The following is a 21,638-nucleotide window of genomic DNA, read 5'->3' as shown; positions in this document are numbered from 1 at the left end:
TTTTTTGGTTTTTCTCCGGTACCAGGAACCGAACTCACGACCTTGCGCTTGCCAGGCAGGCGCTTTTGCCGCTGAGCTAAATCCCCAGCCCCTAATTTGTTCAGTTTTCTCATGGGGTTGAGAAGACAAATCTGATCCCTAATGTTCTGTTGTGGCCAGATGAAGATGTCCCTAATATTCTTTCTTACTGAAATTTAATTTTGTTATGTTGTTTTACTTTTGACTGAGGATAGTAAATTTATGCATCTGTTCCATTAGGATTTAATTAATTTGGCATCATGATCATGTGTGAAATGCCTCAGGCTTGTGAATTTTGTATTACATTAGGAAAACAGAGGCCATCTTTCTGGTTAATCATCAATATTTTTACAAAACAACCTAAATTTTTTTACTGAAATTATAAGATGTAAAAATAATACTCTATCTTTTATAAAGTCTGCTGTTGAAATCATTTGTTTATCTTCTGAAATTTACTATTTCTGTGTTGATTAATTTTAGTCATTTTATAAACTGCTGTCACTGGAAGACTATGTCTGAGTTGGCAGCTTTTTTCGTAATTCCTATACAATATTATAAATTCTGTGATACATAGAGATACAGAGTGAGGAAATGCAGTTGAGGAATAGAGATGAAGAATTCTGCAGTAAAGGGCTTTTTGAAAATGCGTATATACCAACTTGAGAAGCTGGTCTTTTAGATTATAATTTTCAAAGCACTGAAAGTAAATTTGACACTTTTCTACCTCTTCTAGGCTGAAGGCTATGTGATTGGCAGCTGTATTAAGCATATTCCAATTGCAGGACGAGATATAACATATTTTATTCAGCAACTGTTGAGAGACCGAGAAGTAGGAATCCCTCCAGAACAATCCTTGGAAACTGCCAAGGCAGTAAAGGTAAACACTAATGATAGAATTGTAATTCTATTAAAAATCACAGGTAAAACATTAATTTGGAATATATTAATTGAAGAATAATACTTGAAAAGTTTCTCAGCCATTTATAACTACCCTAATTATGTTTATTTTTTTCTGTATTTCTTGAAAGAAAATTATTGACAGTTATCAGACTTTTGCATATTCTTTGCATATTTCACATTTGAGAGGACTAATACAAGGATGTTTTGTATTTTTTTGAGACAAGGTCTCTGTGTAGCCCAGGCTAACTTTGAACTCATGGCAGTTTTTCCGCCCCAGCTGCCCAAGTGCTGGGATTACAGGCATGTGCCACCTTGCCTGACTCTAACAGAGGATGTTTTAACAAATAATTTTTAATACAGCATTTTTGTGATTATTCCTGTTACTAAAAGTAAATGATTATTTTACTCTAGAGTCTTTGCATTTTATTCAGTAGATTCTGCATTTTAACAGTTTTCAGTTATTAACATTATTTTGATGTCATTGAGTCATTGAGAGCTACAGTGTAGAGATAATGTGTGGGTCAGGTGATATGGACATAGAAGAAAAAATGTGACAGCTTATAAGATTTTTTTGTTTTGTGCCACATAACTCATATCAATGTTTTATGCATACCATGATACTTAGCATTGCTTTCCAAATTTATCGCTGGAAAACAACTGAGAAGTTTCAGTGAGTCCCTTACATGTTTTGAATATATAAAAGCAAAACTGCCCTTGTAAAAATAGTCCCATTTGTATGTCTCTCTTTGTGTATTTGTAGGGTTTTCCTTCTCTTTAAAGTTTAGGAATGAAGATGAAATAGTCACTTCCTAGATAATAGAGAAATTAAACCCAAGTTGGTAAACAGAAAATTAAATGTGTAAAAAATTAATATGAACACTATTCTTCTAACTCTTTTGGGTAATTTATAACATTAAATCAAAACAGCCCAGCATGGTAGCACCTGTTGTTGCAGCACTCGGGAGGCTGAGGCGGGATGATTGCTGTGAGTTCAAGGCTAGCATGCACTGCACAGCAAGGCTCTGTTTCAAGAAAAGAAAGAGAAAGGGAGGGAGGAAGAGAAAAGAGAAGAGGAGAAGAGAGGGAAGGAAGCAAGACAAGCAAGAAAATAACTTTTGGGGAATTAAATCTATTTCAGGAAAGGCTAATGCTCCATCTGAATATCATCTAAGAAATGTGATTTTCATGATAATCCTATTTCCAAGGTTGGGAGAAAAGAAATTATCTTTCTTTTTCTTTTTTCTTTTTTTTGGGTACCGGGAATTGAGCTCAGGACCTTGCACTTGCCAGGCAGGCCCTGTGCTGCTGAGCTATCTCCCCGCCCCTGTCTTCCTTTTTCTAGTGTTGCTTTCCTTTATGTCTTTCCATTATCAATATTTGCCTCTGTCTTGGAAAGAGCACTTCATATATAAAATTATGGGAAATGTGTGTGTATTACTGGGTATTCCCCAGAGAGAGAACCAATAGAATATAGACACAGCTGGAGTTCTGATGTTCAGCAACAAGGGAAGAAGATTGTTCCCACTGCAGAAGAGGGAAGGGAAAATTGCCTTTCTCTCCCTTTTGGTAATACAGTATATGTGCTAGCCACTGAGTAGATGGTACCTCCACATTTAGGGTGTGTCTTTCCCACTCAGTCTACTTGATTGGCATGCCAGTCTTCTCTGGAAACACCTTCACAGACGGATAAAAGGAAATAATGGTTTACCAGTTCTCTGGATGTTCCCAAATCTAGTCAAGTTGACAGCTAAGATTAACCTTCACAGTACATTTTTCTGAAAAACATATATGAGGCGTGTTAGGAGTGCATACTTTGCAAGGAAGATGTTATATTCTCTTTTTTTTTTTTGATGTTATATTCTTGAATTACATTTGTGATAGGAACTTAGGACATGTAACCAAGTATGTAATAATTCAGTCTTGCAAAATAGTTCATATTTTTAGTGTTTTTTTAAGACTTCTTTATTTAGACCAGAATCAGTTTTGTTCTAGAGAGGTAGTAAGGATATATAATGAGTTTGTGTGGCTGTATCCGTTATTCCTTATTCTTTTCAGTTGTGTGTGTTCATGGTTTTCCTTTCTAGAACATAAGATTCATTATTGAAAAAGTTAAAAATGTTGAGCAACTTGAGTTGAAAATGTTGAGTATTTTCAGAAAATAATAGTAGTAGAGATTGATTCTTTAGTTTTTCAAATCTGTTTGTCGGATGAAATCAGAAATTGTGTGTAGTTAGATTGTTTACTTGTATTTTACATATAATATCCTAATACAAAAATTTCTTCAATCTTAATTTTTTGATTTTATTTTATGGAGATAAATTTTCATGTGATTCCTTTTTACTGATAATACACTGTTATCTTTTTCTGCCTTCTTTAAAACAAGAAAAAAATTACAATAAACATTGTTTTTTTGTTTGCTTTTTAAAGGAGCGCTATAGCTATGTATGCCCAGATTTAGTGAAAGAATTTAACAAGTACGACACAGATGGATCAAAGTGGATTAAACAGTATACTGGAATCAATGCCATCTCAAAGAAAGAATTTTCCATTGATGTTGGTTATGAGAGATTCTTGGGACCTGAAATCTTTTTTCATCCAGAGGTAATTTTTTCTTTTATTCTGTTTTGTTTTGGGTGTTTCTCTGAAATTTCTCTGAAACATTCACCAAAAACTCAACTAAAAGATACTCAAAGAGAATCTCACGAACCTTTATACCCTAGAATACCATGGAGAGTCACATTTTTTTTAATTGAAAATTTGCTTCTGAGGCTAAACTGTTAACATAGTTTATGTTTCCTTGAAAAAATGAAACTTCTGTCTCTCTTAGTGGCCTGTGGGGGGAGGGTCATGGAAAAGCATCGAAAGAGGAGTCCTTAAAATTTACAATCATTTGAAAATTTGGGGAAGGCTTTAGGAAGCATCCCACCCCCTGCTAAAATGACCATTATAGAGAATCTTTAGTGGACTATATTACAATATTTAATAACAAAATAGGCTACTTGGTGAGCTCTTAGCAACATAAAGGCTGTTAAATTAATAAAATATATGCTTTTGGTAATAAAAATGCTTCTAGCATCATAAACTGAACTTTATTAATAGAGTTACAGTCATTACATGCCTACCATGCGTATTTAAGGATAGTTATTTTTAATGTTCCTTATTTATTTAACAAATATTAAGTGTACATGATTTTCAAGCTCTCAGTTTCAGCATTAGGTATTCAAAGATGAAAGTTATTTAATCTCACTGAGCTCAAAGACAAGATGAAGTATTTAAGTTGGTGTAGTCTGGAGTACCAGACTCTGGGACACTTCTCAGATGAAATAACAGTTTTGAATTCAGTAAAATGGAACAGTTGAATGGCTATTTGTCAGGCATGTGTGTTAAGGGAGTTTATTTCTGGTAGAGGAGATAGCTGAGCAGAAGCCTGGGAGAGGACAGAGCTAGATAATAAGGAGGCAAGGACTGATTGGTGATGCACCCAGCTATATATTTGTGCACTGTGCCATCAGGGACAAATACACTGTGCAAAGGAGTCAGCTGGATTCTGTATTTAATAGGGAAATCTTCAGCATGAAAGTGACACAGATTTATGGGTGGTATTAGGTTACCCTGGCAGCACTGGATAGATTAGGTGCATTAGATCAGAGGTGTGAATTTCGTTGGAACAGGTCATTTGCAGTTGTATAGATATGAGAAGAGTTAAGAACATGAAGAAGCTGTGATGATTCTGATGTTTGTAACTTGAGCAACAAGATGTGCCATCCAGTGCAATTAGGAATACTGAAGAGGAGGAATAGGTGAGCAGATGAGTTCATTGTATGTATCTTTAGAGAGGCCGAAAACAAACATTTGGTCTGGAGTGAGTGTCCTAGAGTGAGGATAAGTGTGGAGTCATCAGCACGTATGGTGCAAATGAGGAGACTGGCTAGGGGAAAAGCCAGTACATAGGAAGAAGGCCGAGAAGTGGGCCCTAAGGAACACAGCGCTTTGTTTAGAGTCAGAAAGAAGAATCTGCAAAAAATCCTGGTGATTACAGAGAAGATGGTGGTCATAAAGTTGAGAAAAGTGAATGTTTTAGAGAGGGAGATTTAATAGTGTCATTGACTGCAGTGAAGTAATATTACTGGACCTCTGTGGAATACTCACGGGCTTTGAGCATCTGGGTTTTGGGTGGTCCTGGAGGAGCAATTCCAGTGACATGGTATGATAGAGGCAGCGTGTTTGCATCAGTGAGAGGAAAGGCTTGGGAATCAGGAATGTGGGCGTTCTGGAAGATGGCTAATTAGAAAATGTTCAATAGCAAGGCTGCAGACAGTTTCAGTTTTTAAGAGGGGTATACTCTAATGACAAGAGTTAAAGAATTAACGTGGATATGGTAAAATGAACTGGGATGGGCACAGGAATAGGTAGTTGTGGAAGTTTATGCTCCTAATTCATAGGGTTTTGTTTTTGTTTTTTGAGAGAGAATCTCACTGTGTAGCCCCACTTTGGCCTTGACCTTGTGGTGTGATCCTCCTGCCTCAGCCTGATGAGGGCTGAGATTGCACCATGTCTGGCAGTAGTTTTATTTTTTCATGAATTGGAATCAAGGTGATGTGTTGTGAAAAGGAATTAGGCATAAAATTGAGGACTTCCAGAGAATAACTTTCTTTTTTGGTACCAGGAATTGAACTCAGGACCTTGCTCTTGCCAGGCAGGTACTTGCCGCTGAGCTGTATCCGGGCCCCAGAGAATAACTTTTGTAATTACTCTTCAGGGGAATTGAGAGTTACTATGGGGTGCGTATTGGTAAAGTACTCATTCTTTACCCACAGTAATGAGATTAGGTACCCAGAACTTTTAGGCTCGTAGGCAGTGTGGGAAAGGAAGAAAAGGTTTTACCAAGGCAGAGGTTAAAGTAGTACATGCTGTAGAGGAAAGAGTGACTCTAGAAGGCAAAGTTACTTAAGAGGTACTGCAAGATGCAGGCAGGGATCATGATGGATTGGCATATATATACGTAATTATAAATTGGTAACAAAAAAGTGAATACTAGCAGGATAAGTAATTCTAGTCACATTAATGTAGTGGAGTTTTAAAGTTTTAGATGACACACTTTCTTAATAAAAATTGGAAGGATATATAAATAGTTGGAAACATAAATAACTTTGACAAGCTGAAAGCAAAAATATTTTAAGCTTGTCACCTTCTACCTGCTTTGTGTTCTGTAGAGCATCTACCAGTTCTTCTTTTTTTTTTTTTTTTGCCACCTTGTCTTTTTGAGACAGGGTCTCACTGTGCAGTTCAGGCTGGCTTTGAGCTCACTTTGTAGCCCAGGCTGGTCTCAAACTTGTAATGATCTCTGCCTCAGCCTCCCTAGTGTTGGGATTACAGGAGTGTGCCACCATGCCTGGCTCCACCAGTTCTTTACTTTGTGTTTTCTCTTAGTCAGTAATCATCTCCAGATTCTAGACTCACTTGCCCTTAATGTTAGATTACTAGGTAAACCTTAATAATCATCTCCAGATTCTTTTTATTCCCTCAGCCTGCCCTTAATGTTAGATTATTGTTACTAGGTGCACCAGCAGTGTTGTAGTATTTATAGTATTACACCTTTAACTGCTTTTCACTTTTGAGGCAGGTAGTGTTCTTGTTCTTTGTTTCTTCATTTACTTTGTTTTGTTTATTCATTCATCTGTTATTTTCATGGATTCATCGAAATTGGAATTAACTGTCTGGTAATCAAGATGTAGAGGAAACCTGAGAATCTCATTTCATATAGAGTTTTAATAGGTTTGTTTTTTTCCTCTTCTTTAAGCCCCGTTTTACTTGTGTGGTTTCTTGTACCTTCAAGTCCTGGGCTTTGGGGAGTTCTACAGGGTGAATTGATGTTTTTTCTCACCCGTATGCCCGTCTGATAGCATTTAAGGTAATTCCCTTTTTTGTCCTCCAAATAGCATTGAAATTTTTTGTTCATTTTTCTTTTTCTTGGCTCTTTTGTCCTCAGATGGTTATTTTTCATTTTAATTCACCTTGCGTTTTAGTGGGATTTGAAAAGGATGGAGAGAGAACTGTATATGACTGGAAATTAAGACAGATTTCCCAGTGGGACTGTGCACTATATATGTGAATGGTGGAAGCAGAAGTGGATTGAAGGTCATCAGAGTTAAGGAACATTAACTATGTTGTAGTTGAAGTATGTGAGAAAGATGGTAAGACTCGAACTTGGGCGCAGGAATTAGAGGATTTCAGAAGGTCCTGAGTCTTAGATGAATAGGACTACAGGATAAAGACAGCGACATGGAAAGTGGGAGATACTTAAGCTTTAAAGCAGGAAGAATTTGATTGGCCTTCTTTAAAAACTTGAAACTTTAGTTACATAAATGAAGTGCATTTTGGTTGTGTTACATTGCTAGGAACAGGATAGTTGGCTTAGTGAAAATTATCTTGTTGCTCATACTTCGTATTAGTTGCTAATGTTTATGTATTGTTTCCAGATTAAGTAACCTGTTTGACACAATTTTTAAAATTAAAAAGAAATTTTAAAGGCAAAAAACACAAAAGTTGTAAACTAGGTAACAGCATAACACTGACTCATACATTGCATATTTTTACCTTTAATTATTCAAAGAGTACAAGATACAGGTATTGGATTGTTTGACACAAATTTTTCATCAGAAGTTTTGAAAATTTTATAAAACCTTTTACTCTCCATAGCTTTATTTACCATATAAGTAATTTCTTCTATGGGAAATCTATTTTGTGTGTGTGTGTGTATGTGTGTGTGTGTGTTTGTGTTTGTTTTTTTGAGGTAGGGTCTCACTTTATACTTGAAACTGGTGTTGAATGACTCACTATATAGCCCAGACTGGCCTCGAATTTGTAGATTTTTCTCCTGCCTCAACCTCCTGTGTGCTGGGGTTATAGGCATGTGCCTCCACTTCTGGATCTGCTTTCTCTTTTTCTAAGTTGACTTTAGAAATCAGTTATGTATGTGTATGTCATTTCATTGTTTAAAAGTCATAGTTCTCCAAATTCTAAAAGCTAGTAATGACCTGCATGTTTCCTTATATATTCTAGAGATAGTCACTTATTTCATGGTTGAGAGTCTTTTGGTGACTACCTCCATACTATATGAATTGCTTGTTTGTATTGCAGCTTTAGATTTTTCCCCAATTTTTGGCATTCTAGCCATAAAAAAGCTGCTTTTTCTCTCGTTTCCCGAGCATACATAATACCTTTCCATTTCCTTTTCGTACCACTAGTTACATTATAACATGAATTAGGTCAAAATTTGTCTTACATTTTTAGGACCAGATTTTGATATGAGCTGTATGGCTCAGCTATGAGTTAGCTGTGTAGTTAGGTATGGAATCTTTTTGTTTTCCATAGATGTTAATAGTTATCTGCTTAGTGTTAAAATAGTTACTGTTAACTTACCTCCAAACTCTGCACTACTTATATAAATCTCTTCTCAGAGTACTGAGATGCGTAGTTTTCATTGGTTTAAATTTCTAGAATGTATGACAAGTCCCAATTTGAACCTGCTTCCTTTTGTGATTGGTGCTGAGCACCCCTATTTCTTCATCACTGTTGTGGTGATTCCCTTATTGGATCCTTTTTTCCTATGTGCTGTGCCTTTTTCATTCTTACTGTTCCCTTTTTTTGTGCGTATCATCTGTCAATAAAGTTCCTAATAAAGGTGCACGAGAGATGAAAATTTTAAGATACCTTATGTGTCTGAAATGTACTCATTTTGTCTTTACACTTGTTTGATAGGTTGGTTATAGAATTCTGTATCAGAAATCATTTTTTGTAATTTGAAGCCTTGGCTTAATTCCTTTTTATTGTAACTTAAAATTATAATAATTGATTTCTGTGAATAGGACCTGTTTCTTTCCTCTGCTGATGCTTGTAAGAATTCTACTGTCTGCTAGCATTCTAGTTTTATGATCTTCATTTTCTTTTTCTTTTTGTCGGATTTGTAGCTGATGTTTTCAGCTTTACCTACTGAACCTTGCATTTGTTTTCTTTTAATTTCTGGCAATATTTTAAATTCTCAAGATCTTTCCCAACTTCTGCTTTTGAATATTTTTTTAATGTTACTTTGTACTGTTTCATGGTTGCATATCTTCTGGCTCTCTTGGGATATTACAGTGTATTTGTTATTGTTTTGCAGTACATGAGATTGAGCCCAGGGGCTTCCAAATAAAGAGCTCTACCACTGAGCTACTTCCCTAGCCTTTTGAATTTCATTTTTGTTTAATTGAAACAGGATCTTACTGATTTGTCCAGGCTAGTTTCAAACTTGGCAGTCTTCCTGCCTCCGCCTCCCAAGTAGCTGATTTTTATGGATGTGTGCTGCAGTTGCTGGCCAAGCATAGGTTTTGTATTAGCTATTTTACTGTTGCTGAGACATAATACTCAACACCCAGAGACATAATACTCAACACTGAGTATTACTGAGACATAATACTCAACACCCAACTTCCTTACAGAAGGAAAAGTTTCCTTGGTTTGTAGTTTCTGGTGGGTTCACGCCATGCTGGGTGGCTCCATGGCAGAAATAACATCATAGGAAGGGCATGATTTAGGCAAGCTTCTCAACTCGTGATAACTGGGAAGTAGCATGAGGGGTGAGGAACCCTGGACAGGAAACACCCTTCCAGGTTATGTTCCTGGTGACCCACATCCAACCAGGTGCCGCCTCTTAATAGCACATTTGACTTCTGAACTTAACAATGTCTGAGTCCCTTGATGAGGGTAGTACCACCATGATCTAGTCACCTTCTAAACACGATACTCTGAGGGCGCTCTTCACATCTAAGCCACAGCAGGTTGTGTTTTGAAGTTTTCTTTCTTGTGTAGTGTCTTTCAAGTTGCTCTTTCTCTTTTTGAATGGCTGTATTTTTCACGATACTTATTTCTACATTTTACTTAAGGGGACACCACAGACGTAACTGAAAACTTTGAGGATGGTGCTTGTTGACATGAGCCTTTTCTTTAGGATAATCTCTTACGTGTGTGTTTAAGTCTGTTCAGATTCTCAGAGAAGGCTTTTAGGTAGAGGGAAAAGGTTGGCAGTCGAAGAGGAACAGGTTGAGTCTGTGTGTATCAGCAGTAAGCCCCACTTAATACCACACCCTGCCCTTGCACTTCCAGTAGTTTTTGCTCTGTGTATGGAAACTGTTCTACTGCCTGTAAGGAATAGATTAACCATTTTGCTTCAAATGAGGAGGAGCAGTTACTGTTCTTGTTAGGAGAAGCTCTGGGCACCCGGCCGCTCAGAGAAAGTTTCAACCAGTCTTTGCTCTACTTCCTTCAACTTCATTTTCTGAGCCAGTAGGAATAGTTAGTTCTTCGGGAGAGGGATTTATGATATGAAACAGTATAGCTCTTGTTTTATATCACTGATTTTTGGTTCACTGATTTGATTTGGTGAACAAGGTTCTGTTGATGTGTTTCATAGAGTCCAGCTTACTACCTTTTTTTGCTGTTTTCTCTGTAATTTTAAATTTTTTCCTTAACTAGTGTTTTTAGAAGAGTTTTAGTATATGTGCTACCGAAGCAAGCACTTTAGAAGAATTTCAGAAAGTAAATTAGATGTGTGTGTTTAGTTCACTTTGCTGAGAGCAGGCTTGTTTTCTGTTTGTTTGTTTTGTATTGTATGAACGAGTCACTGCTCAGGGGAAAAGATTTTTTTCCTGTAATTCTAGATAGTTCTGTATTCTAGTTCCTTTGTCATCTGAAGAGGGTGTGTGTTGTGTGTGTACACATGCATACGTGCATGCCTGCATAAGTGTGCATGTGTTCTAATTTGGGGTATATGAAAGTTTTAGCACCTGAATTGTGCAGGACTTGGACACTGAATATAAATATAATAAACTAAAAATTTAGTTTTGAACTGAGTTTACAAATACTAAAAAGAACTTTTTAGGATGAGTGGTTTTGCTGTTTTGATTATTTTTAAGGAAGTAAAAATTTAAAGCCATCCTAACATTTGTGAAATACATTTGTAGATACAGAAAAGATTCAGACTGTGTATTGGAGTATGTTTGCTAGTGTAGTTTTTTTTAGAGAAAAGATACTCATTAACAGCCTCTTCTGATATTCTCAACAGTAGAGACTTAAGACCTGATTAGGGAGTAGTTAGAAGTAGGGCTCATCTCTTTGGTGAAAGTGGTAGCAAAAGCCTAAAAACATTACTAGGGGCCCTAGACTGAGCCTAATAAACCATTGAATAAAATCTTTAATAATTTATTACAGATTGGTTTGCTGTTATTTTTTACTGTTCATTTACTTAAGAAATATTTGTAGCTTGCTGTTTTATCACATATTATCCTGTTGATTCTCCTCTGGGGTTCTACAGCACTGTAGTCCCTGACCCTTTCCAAAGATGTGCTCAAGTCATACTTCATTTCTTCCTACACCAGAATTTCTGTGGGTGAACCCAGGGTATGTGAATATATAAAGATTCTACAACATTTTCTCTCATGCATTCCTAATTAAAAAAAAATTACCATGAAAAGGACTCAGGGATATTGCAGAAAAACAAGTGCCCTATTGCTGCCTTTACTTGCTTATGTATGGCAGGTAAACTATCTTAAGGTAGAGAAAGAATTATGAAAAGGTTAATGTTATACGTATGTGTCTGTCTCACTGTTTTAGGTAAATCGTGAGAAGAATGGCCAGATGGGACAATATAGGAAATTTACCAGTTCTTAATTTGAAAGTTAATACTTTTATTTAAAGGAATACTGCAGAAAATATTTTCTTTTAAACTGTTAATGTTCTCTGTACAGATTTTGAGGAATTTGTATCTTTTTAAAATTGTTAATCCAAATGTTACTTTCCCAGGTTACAGTATTAGTATATACCCCGCACCCCCTTTCTTGGTACCAGGAGTTGAACTCAGGATCTTGCTCTTGCCAGGCAGGCACTTGTGCTGCTGAGCTATATTCCCAGCCCCCAGTATATACCCATTTAAGCAGTGTTTTTGAGAACATAAAACTCCTTAGAGATTCAGAGTCTAAAGTCAGGAAAAGTTGTTTAAGTCAGGAATGTAATCATGAAAAGTACAATTTTCATTCTGGTGCTCCTTCCACATAATTACTAAGCCATGCTCTCAACGCCCCTGTTGAGCTTATCTTTACATGACATTATAGCCAGCCAGGTTGAGCTATAGCCTCTCCTTTCCTCCCATAATACTGTGTGGGCTACCCTTCAACAGATAATATCCTAACCTGTATGCTCATCTCTCAAGCTCCAGCATGAGCCCTATTTCTATATCTACTGTGTATCTCTCTTGGAATTCCTTGTATGCACTCTTCAGTGTACTTCAGACAGATAGACTGTGATTGCCACTTTCTTTTTTTGGGAGGTAATAAAGGTCAGCAGTCTTTGTTAGTGATGTTTTACTGTATCTAAGAGATTACGTGTCATTATCCTTGGCCTTAGTAACATTAAATCTCCTTTCATCATGCATTCTCCTCTTTAAACTTAAAAACTGATGTATATATTAGTACAGCTTTTGAATAGTCTAATAAACAAAGGAATACTGTCTCTCCCCTTTGCAAAATCTAACTCTAAAAATGAAAAATCGAGATACACAGACTTTACTTACTTCACTAAAGTTACTTAATTCTTTTTGAATTAGAGCTAGGTTTTGACCGCTTTTTTGAGCTAGGAAAAATTTCACTAGAATTTCCTTTTCAATTATAAAGACCTACTTTAATATCAAAATTCCAGCAATATGTATAACACACTTACATATTTATAAATGACTACTTTGAAAACTTGATGTTTAGGATAAGTATAGGCATGTACAATATGTAAAAATAAATGGTCAGAAAGAAATAAAACCTTTCCTAATTATTTCTCTGTACCTAATTACTAGCCATCCCAAATTATTTCTCTCCTTGTTGTACAAAGGATTTTTTTTTTGTCTTTTTGAGACAGGGTTTCACCATGCACTTCAGGGTGGCCTTGAACTCACTTTGTAGCCAAGGCTGGACTCAAACTCATAATGATCCTCCTGCCTCAGTATTGGGATTATAGGCGTGAGCCACCACCTGTGGTGGGTTTGTTTTTGTTTTTGTGTTTTTTTTTTTTAAGATGGGAGCTCTCTTTCCTGGACAAATCTTCAACTTGTAATCCTGCTGTCTCAGCCTCTAAAGTAGCTAGAACTATAAGTATATACCTCTGTGTTCAACTTTTTGTATATATTAATGTTGTCCTTCTAAATTTTTTAAAAAATGTTTAAGGTCCATTTCCATTTCGTAGTGATTTTATTGTCAGACAACTTTCCATCTCAAACCTACTTACATACCTAACTAGGCTGTGAAATTCAAAAAGTCTACTATTTGGTACACATGTACTTACCACCATATATTGAGTTGTGCTTTTAGTATTAGCTATTTGAAAATAGATTTATTTTTACTGTAGCACATCATATGAATATAGAGTTGATTCTTTTTTTCCAGAGTAGATGTTTCATAAAATTCCTGGAACAGCATAAATTTGTGGATACTGAACAAATACTCATAGGGGAAATACAGGGTCAGGTTCCTATAAGTCTGTTTAAAAGCACCTTATTAAATATATATTGTTGTCTCATTAGCATCAGTCTTAACAGCCAGTAGCACTGTAACTCATTTCTGAGCAAGGCTGTCTAAATGGTATTTTTTCTGTAAGGTTAATATCAGAGCTTCCTTGCACTTCGTAACACTACTGCTCCTAAGAACCATGCTTGAGATCCATTTTCGACAACAAAATCACCAAGAAAAACAGAAGTGTCATACTAAATGGGCTATGAAAGGAACAGTTGTTTATAGTATGAGAACTGAAACAAGAAGGCAAAGTGTCACTTCCTTCAACCTCAGCTGGAGATGTGCACATCAGTAGACTCCAACTTACTATTCTAAACATGCATGTATATAAGTGATTACAAAGCCATCTGATGTGTTAATTTGGAGATTAGCAATGAATTTTAGCAGTTTGGTAAATTGTAAAATACAGAGTGTGGGTAATGAAGAGAGAGTCTGCAATATTTATGTATTTTATCCTCTATTGATGGAGACTTACCAGTTTTTATTTTTATAAGCAAGTCTGCAGTGATTTTTTTTTTTCTCATTCCAGTGATTTATGAAAGTTAATGTCTGTTGAGGGGTTTGAGGAAACTCACTCAGCACTTGAGCACTACAGAGACAAAACCTGAGACCCAGTAGCCTGTGTGAATCAGCTGTACTTTGGGCTGAAGAACTGGCTCTCCTACAGCGAATCCAGGGACCTAGGCAGAGCTACTGTGGGGCCAAGGCCAGGAGGTTGTCCAGGATGCCTTCCTCACACCCTGCTGTTTATGCAGTAGTGTGGATTTCTTCAGGGTTTGGTCTAAAGTGCACTTACTAGTATGTGCATTTAAGATTTTTTTAGATCTTGGCAAATTGCTTTTCAAAGTGGTTCCATTGATATGTATTCTTTTAGCAGTATATGAGAGTTCCTATTTACATAGATTTTGCTGTTTCATAGTATGTTTATGGCTTTACATGTTTGCTGTTCCTGTACTTACAAAACAACATATAGCATCAGTGTTTTGAGTTTCTTCTGAAATTTTTATTTTTAGTATCTTTAACTTGAACGTGTTGGATACCAGAATTTATACCTTTTTTTTTTTTTTTTTTTTTCTGGTACTGGGAATCAAACTAAGGACCTTGGGCTTGCCAGCCAGGCACTCTGCTGGTGAGCTATATCCCTGGCCCTCAGAATTTATACTTTCTAAAAGTCTTTGTTTTGAGCTGGAAACTTTCTTTTTATTGTTGGGATATATTTAAGTCAGTTGTAATCTGATCATGCTCATATATCCAACTTTACTTGTTTTTCAGTTTGCTAATCCAGACTTTACACAACCTATTTCAGAAGTTGTAGATGAAGTAATTCAGAATTGTCCTATTGACGTCAGACGTCCTCTCTACAAGGTGAGTATTTACGGAAAAATTGTTATTCTGAGTCATAGTTTTTAAAATTCTTTATCCATTGTTGAATATTAAACACATCATGTAAAAAGAATATAGTTGAATTTTAGTCCTGTTTATCTCTAAATTTTTCCTTTCTTTTTAAATAAGTCATATTTATTTTTCTCCACTAATACAGAATATTGTCCTCTCTGGAGGTTCAACTATGTTCAGGGATTTCGGACGCCGCTTGCAAAGAGATCTGAAAAGAACTGTAGATGCCAGGCTGAAATTAAGTGAGGAATTGAGTGGCGGTAGATTGAAGGTTGGTTTTTTCAGTTATTCCTGGGAAATTGTGGGGATTGTCAGTGTTAGCTAACTTTTGCTCATAGTAAAATAAGAGGAACTTATTGGATATTCTAGTGGAAAATGGTTAATGCTATAGATTCATGTCTGTGATATTCTGGGCCATTTGCTTATTAGGAAATACTATCTGCATTTCAGAAAAAGTATTTGTAGAGATAGCTATGAAGAAAAGTAGTTTCTAAAGAATCTCTTTCAGAGATAATTTATTTGGGAGATTTTCTTGTATACTTCAGCAACAAAATTCATTATGGATCCACCAGATTTAAATACTGTTGTAGAAGGAAAACAAAACACAGTAGATAGATGTTTTGAGTGGTCAGGTTTGCTTTCATAGACTGTTGCTGCATAAAAGGCTTGTGTGTAAACAAATGGTGATTCTACAGAATAACTTCTATATATCTTGGAACTGGAGGACACTTCAAAAAATTAATTTTAAATTCTCAAATACCTGCATTCTATAAGACAGATACGTAGTAATTTTTTTGTGTGTCATCCTTGTTAAATATTGAAGCAACATAATAATTCAGGGTATTTAGTTGCTAAATGAGACTCTTTCACTTGGAAGATTACCAAGAATGAGGGCTTCATCTGAAAGTAGCACAATCACTAAAATTTACTTAAAAATAAAGTATATTGGTATTTACCTTTTGTTGAAAAAGTACATGAAAACTGACTATTTTCAGCAGCTAAAATTAGGATTATCTTAAGTAAACCTGTTGCTCGGGGTATAGGAAAAAGTGTATGTTTTGAGCTTTGTCAGCGTAATGGCCTGACTTCACATTCAGGCAGTCTGCTCGTGTAGTAGGTTTCTAAAGTGTTTCTTTTGTTTTTGCATCCCCCTCCCAACCAACTGCCTACTAACCTACCCACATACTATACCTGTCCATTTGTCTGCCTATCTGTAGAAAAGGTTGATGAGTTTTACAAACAGGGTTTTAGATTCTCTGTACTGGAAATCATATGATTATGTGAACGTAGTATAGCAAGTTTTATTTGAGGCAGATTTCTCTAGTTATTTTAGTAATGTCCTTTTGTAGTGAGAGGAAAACAAATTTTTTTCTTCTCTAGGATCCAATGAAAGATTACATTTCATTTAATTATTATGCTTCTCATTTATTCAGTATTTGTTGTCTTTTATAACTTCAACATTCTTGAAGAATATAAGCTATTTATTTTGTAGAATGTTCCTCACTTTGGCTTTGTCTGATGTTTTACTGTGATTAGGTTTAGTTTATGCACTTTTTGACAGTAATACTGCCAAAGTGATATTGTATCATTTTAGTGGCATTGTGTCAGTGGACCCATTATATGAACTGTCTTTGAGCTTTTGGTTAATGTTGTATCTTCCTGCTTTCTCCAGTCTGTAGTTATTAATAAGGATCTTTTGGGTAGACACTTTGAGACTATGTCACTATCCTGTTTCTCATCAAACTTTGCACCACTGGTTTTAATGTCTATTGCAGTTCTTTTCTAAAATAGTCATTATGGAGGTAGTTGCCACATGTATTTGCAAATTCTCTCATTTCTTCTGGTTTTTTATTCTCATTTGATTGTAAAGAAGAGTTTCTCCCTTTCTGCCAGTATGAACTCCCAATTCCTCATTTTGTGGCTATATCACTAATACTATTGTTAAATCATAGTATCTTTAGCTTTGATTTTCAGTTTTTCTGTTTTGGCCACTAGCAGCTATTTGAATGGCTTCTAGTGTCTTTTCATGCAGCCCTCCCTGTCTTTTTGAACCTTTTTCCTTTTTGGCACAGCAGGATGTTTCAGACTCATCTTGTTCTTTGTCTTTTCTAGCCTTGAAATTATGTGTCATTGTGTCCATCCATCCGTGTACACACACGTGTGTACGTGTGCGCACACGCACACACACACACTGCCATGCCTAAGCTTTTCCCAGTATACTCTTGTTTTAGTAGAGAATGTTGTTAAAAACTTTGGACACTAGGTATACTCATTTCTACTGCTTTATCCCATTTAGGTCTTCTCAGTGGTCAAGGTGTGTGTCTATCAGTTCTAGAACACCAGTGGATTCATTCTTTCTATATTTGCAAGATCTTTCCAATGACAATGAAATACTTCGCCTCTATATTATATATATATTTGTATATATATTGCTTCTGTCATATATATTTATTTTTTTATATATAAATAAATAAAGTATATATGTAAATAAAAATAATGTCTTTTTAAAAAAATTCCTTGAGGCAGGGCCTTACTCTGTAATTCAGGGAGGGCTTGGGCTTGTAATCTTCCTGCCTCAGTCTCTTGAGTTGCTAGGAGTAGAAGCGTATGCCACTGTTCCTGGTCTATAGTTTTAGGATTGGTAATCCATACCGCTATGAAACATTGTCCCTCTAGCTAGAGTTTAATCTTTGCTTAGTTTTTATCTTCAGCCTGAGGGTAAAATCAATATACTGTGTTCATAAGTTACTTGGGTTGGTCTTTCCCTCACTTGAATATTGTTATTTTTTTTAAAAAATAAAATCAATTTCTTCTGACTTTGTTTTATCCTGTGAATGTCTCTTCCTTTTAAAGTTGTATTTAGTTTTATTTTTTAAATTTAATTTTTAATTGACAAATAATTATGGGACAAAGTAATAATTTGGTACTTGAATGAAATGTGTAACAGTAATTAGCATTCCCTTCTTTTTAGACTGTTACCATTTATGTTAGGAGCCGCAGAACTCCTTTCTTTTAGTCTTTATAAAATACATAATTTCGTGTTGGAAACAACTATAAAAAATGTATACTGTTATTTCCTTTGTCCAGTCTGTCCTGTTTTCATCCCTAGCTCTTTGTCAGTGTTTTTAATACTGCTGTTTTTTTTTTTTTTGGTTTTTCTCCGGTACCGGGAACCGAACTCACGATCTTGCACTTGCCAGGCAGGCGCTTTGCCGCTGAGCTAAATCCCCAGCCCCAATACTGCTCTTTAGATAATGAATCTCAGTTGATTCTAGTTTATAAGATGTCACTTGAATTTAGTATTGTTATTCTTGGATGTGCATATTTAAAGTTAAATGATACAGAAATTGTTAATTTGTATTTACTGTTGAAATGACTTCACTGTGTCACTTTTCAGCCAAAACCAATTGATGTACAAGTTATCACACATCATATGCAGCGATACGCAGTTTGGTTTGGAGGATCAATGCTGGCTTCCACGGTGAGTGCAATAAAGTCTTGTAAATTGTTATTATTACTTGTAAATTGTTATTTTATTATTAGATAGAAGAATCCAACGATACTTAAGGAACAGAAAAAATTCCTTTAAGTTTTATCTAAATATAGCATAGGAAACTTTACTAATTGATGACATAAGTACGTAGTATTTTCAAAACTGGAAGTTGTTTCAATTTAACATTTCTGTAAAGCTTACTAGACATTATTTTAGAGTGAGCGTTTTATACTGTAATTTAAAATGTATCTTTGAGGAAAATGACTTTAATCCTGTGTAATACAGTCACCAGATCATTGTTTTTCCTTTGCAAATATTGTAAGCATTAAAGTAAAAGTTATATTTTACTGCCCAAGGCGTGATGTTGTAAATTGAATAAAGAGAATGTTTTCAGAATACTGTCCCCAAATCAAAACATCCTTACAGCTACTTATTAGGCTAATAAGTAGTAGTGCTTTGTCCTGGTAATATGTACAATATTAAAATGAAGGAACTTTTACCTGAATTGTTGAATGACTATACAACATATAGTTTGGAGTTATATACAACATATGGTTGTATACAACATATAAGTTTTGGATTTAAAACTATAAATGGGAGATAAAATTTACTCTGAGTTTTTAGTCATCGTCAGTTGTGCCATATAGCTGCTTGAGTTTGTGGTTTTGCCCTTTGAAAATGATGTAACACAGAACATGGAGTAGTTTATCCATTACCTCTAGTGACAAAGGCAGGGTGATGCACTGATTTTTATACCATGGCTGGCAGTATCTCATCTGTATTTTAGAGTAATGTTTCTTCTTTATGTTACTGGTTCATGCGGTAGGGGAAAGCCTCAGCAGAACAGAGTAGGCATTTGAGAATCAACTTTTCATTCAAAATTTCAGAACCCTAACAGGAACAGGCATTGAGAGAATGGGACATGAGTTAAGTGTCCCTTGTCAGTTTTCATATGGATTTATTAATCATTAAGTCATTGTTTCTAGGATTGCTAAGCTTTGTTCAAGTAGTGTAACTGGACTAATGAACATTGCAGAGTTAATACTCACTTTAAAGTACCTGTTTTAAATAACTATATTGAAAGCTGGTAGCTTTTTGATCTTTATAAGTACGTATATTTTTATTTTCAGCCTGAGTTCTACCAAGTATGCCACACCAAAAAGGATTATGAAGAAATTGGACCTAGCATTTGCCGTCACAATCCAGTGTTTGGAGTCATGTCGTAAAATTGGGGTTATGGGGTTAGGGAGGTGGAGAAGAGATAATCTTTCTGATATCCTGTTTTGTCTGGATGGCTAGGGTTTTGAGGTTTAAAACCTGACTTGAAATAGTAAGACCAAACATGAGTATACAGGAATATTTTAATAAGCATATCAACATGGAGATGTAAAAGAGAGCCAAAATGATTTTTTTCTTTAGATTGAATATTTGAATCTTATGTGTGACAAAAAGAAGTGGGTTTTAGTTCTTTCTGTGCCCTGATATTTTGTATATTGTTGAATTATCCAAGATTTGATGGGATTTATCAGTATGTAGATAGCTCTATAATGCTTGAATTGTACACTTCTAAGTGTGCAGTGCAAGAGCTTGTTTATATTTCATACTTTTTATACTTTGAGGAAAAAAGGTCAAAGAAAGACTAGTATTTGAGGAAACAAAAGTGACCAAGTAAAGGATAAATTTAAACAACAGCCTCATGAGACTTGGCGTCCACACTTATGGGATTCCAGTTATTATGATATGAATTGCTTCCATTTCCCTCTCCTTATCTCCCACCAATGGTTTTCTTTGCAAGTGCTTTTGGAACTAAGAAGCTAGTATCTTGGATTAACTGATGGCTGCTAGTGCTCGCATATGTTTCTTGCTTTAAATGGAAAGTAAAGACAAGACTGTTGGACCAGTATTGCAATTCTGTAGTGTCATTTCTTATTTAAAAAAAAAAAAGATTTGATTATCAAAATTGGTGTATATGAAGCCTAACACCATTCTAATAAAGGCACAAATTTCTTTTTAATACTTGTTTCAGGCTCTTTAATCTCTTTATAAGTTAATAAATCTATTTTCTTCACATTTCTGCAATAGTTCTTTAAAATTCACAACAGTTGGTTAGCAAGCTGACTTTTTTAATGTGCTCTGTAAAAATAATTGTGAACTTTTAATATGTTGAGTGCTTTCATTTTGATAACTGGATCTCCATTTGATATTTTCATTTGTATATCTCATTTGCCATCTGAAAAACATTTTTTTTTTTAGTGCCAGTCCTTGACATATCATGGAAAGTTAATTTTTTTGCATTTTAAAATATCTGGATCATGAAGAAAGAGTGATGAAAATAAATTAAAATTGAATTACCTTTTCTAATGTTTTTTTATTAAGCAGTCTAATTGTACTTGGTGTTTATGTATTTGATGGGATTTCTATTTCTGTTGAAATAGTAGTATTTACTGCAATCCGTCGTGTGTATGGTGGAAAACGACTTGTGGACATAAAATTTCTATCCGTTATTTACCGAAGGGTAAAATGAGAGGTATTTCATTCTTTTTTAGAATTTAAGAAGCGAAATAGTGAAGAATGCCATTATTAATAAAACACAGATTAGAATACTTGTATCTAGAAGTTCAAGAACATTGAAGTGCTTTTCTTTGTTACTACTACAGACAGATTTGGGGAATAAACAGTTTTTATTTAGAGTGAATCTAAATATTTTAATTTTATTAATATTTATGTGAATCTTAATTCTTTGGGTATAGGAATAAAGGACAAAATGTATGTTGTAGCGTAGCAGTAGCATCCACCAGTATTGAAGATGTTTTTTTACTTGAAAGTTTTCATGAACAGTGTAAGAAACTGCTTTGGGAATGTGCCTCCATGGTAGAACACTTTCCCAGCATGCATGAGTGAGGCCCTGGGTTCAGTCTCCAGCACCATAAGAAGAGATCATTCTAGTAGTGCCAAAGAATAGTGAAAAGAGGTTTTCTGCTCTTTTTAGCTTGTCTCATGGTTGCATCATTATATCATTAGGGATGTAGTTTCTGTCCTTATAATTTTCTAGACATGCAGAAATATAGTCTCCTTATTTTACACAAATAGTTTAGAGTATGTACTGCTCTGTACTTGGATTTTTCAAAGATCTTCTGATCCAAACACACCACTGAGCAGTTAAGATTTCCTCTTCTGCCTATTGGTATTGTCATAAAAATGCTTTTTTTTTTTTTTTTTCCAACTTGGGATGATTGGGTAAT

The 21,638-nt window shown here is 35.2% G+C and overlaps 1 protein-coding gene across 1 annotated transcript in view; it reads left to right on the top strand.

Moving 5' to 3' along the window:
- Actr3 (ARP3 actin-related protein 3 homolog (yeast)) overlaps nt 1-20,410 on the top strand; it is a 67,100-nt gene extending 46,690 nt beyond the window's left edge. The window contains exons 7-12 of the mRNA XM_005397698.2: nt 752-895; nt 3,346-3,519; nt 14,781-14,873; nt 15,049-15,174; nt 18,301-18,384; nt 19,527-20,410. Of these exons, the coding sequence (XP_005397755.1) occupies nt 752-895; nt 3,346-3,519; nt 14,781-14,873; nt 15,049-15,174; nt 18,301-18,384; nt 19,527-19,622 (717 nt within the window). The 3' untranslated portion in view covers nt 19,623-20,410. The remainder of the gene's footprint in view (nt 1-751; nt 896-3,345; nt 3,520-14,780; nt 14,874-15,048; nt 15,175-18,300; nt 18,385-19,526) is intronic.
- The last annotated feature ends 1,228 nt before the right edge of the window (nt 20,411-21,638 follow it).

Source organism: Chinchilla lanigera, unplaced genomic scaffold (assembly GCF_000276665.1).
Source record: "Chinchilla lanigera isolate Chin_1 unplaced genomic scaffold, ChiLan1.0 scaffold00058, whole genome shotgun sequence".
In the NCBI taxonomy this organism is placed as follows: Eukaryota; Metazoa; Chordata; class Mammalia; order Rodentia; family Chinchillidae; genus Chinchilla; species Chinchilla lanigera.
This window is presented reverse-complemented; position numbering and strand designations above follow the sequence as displayed.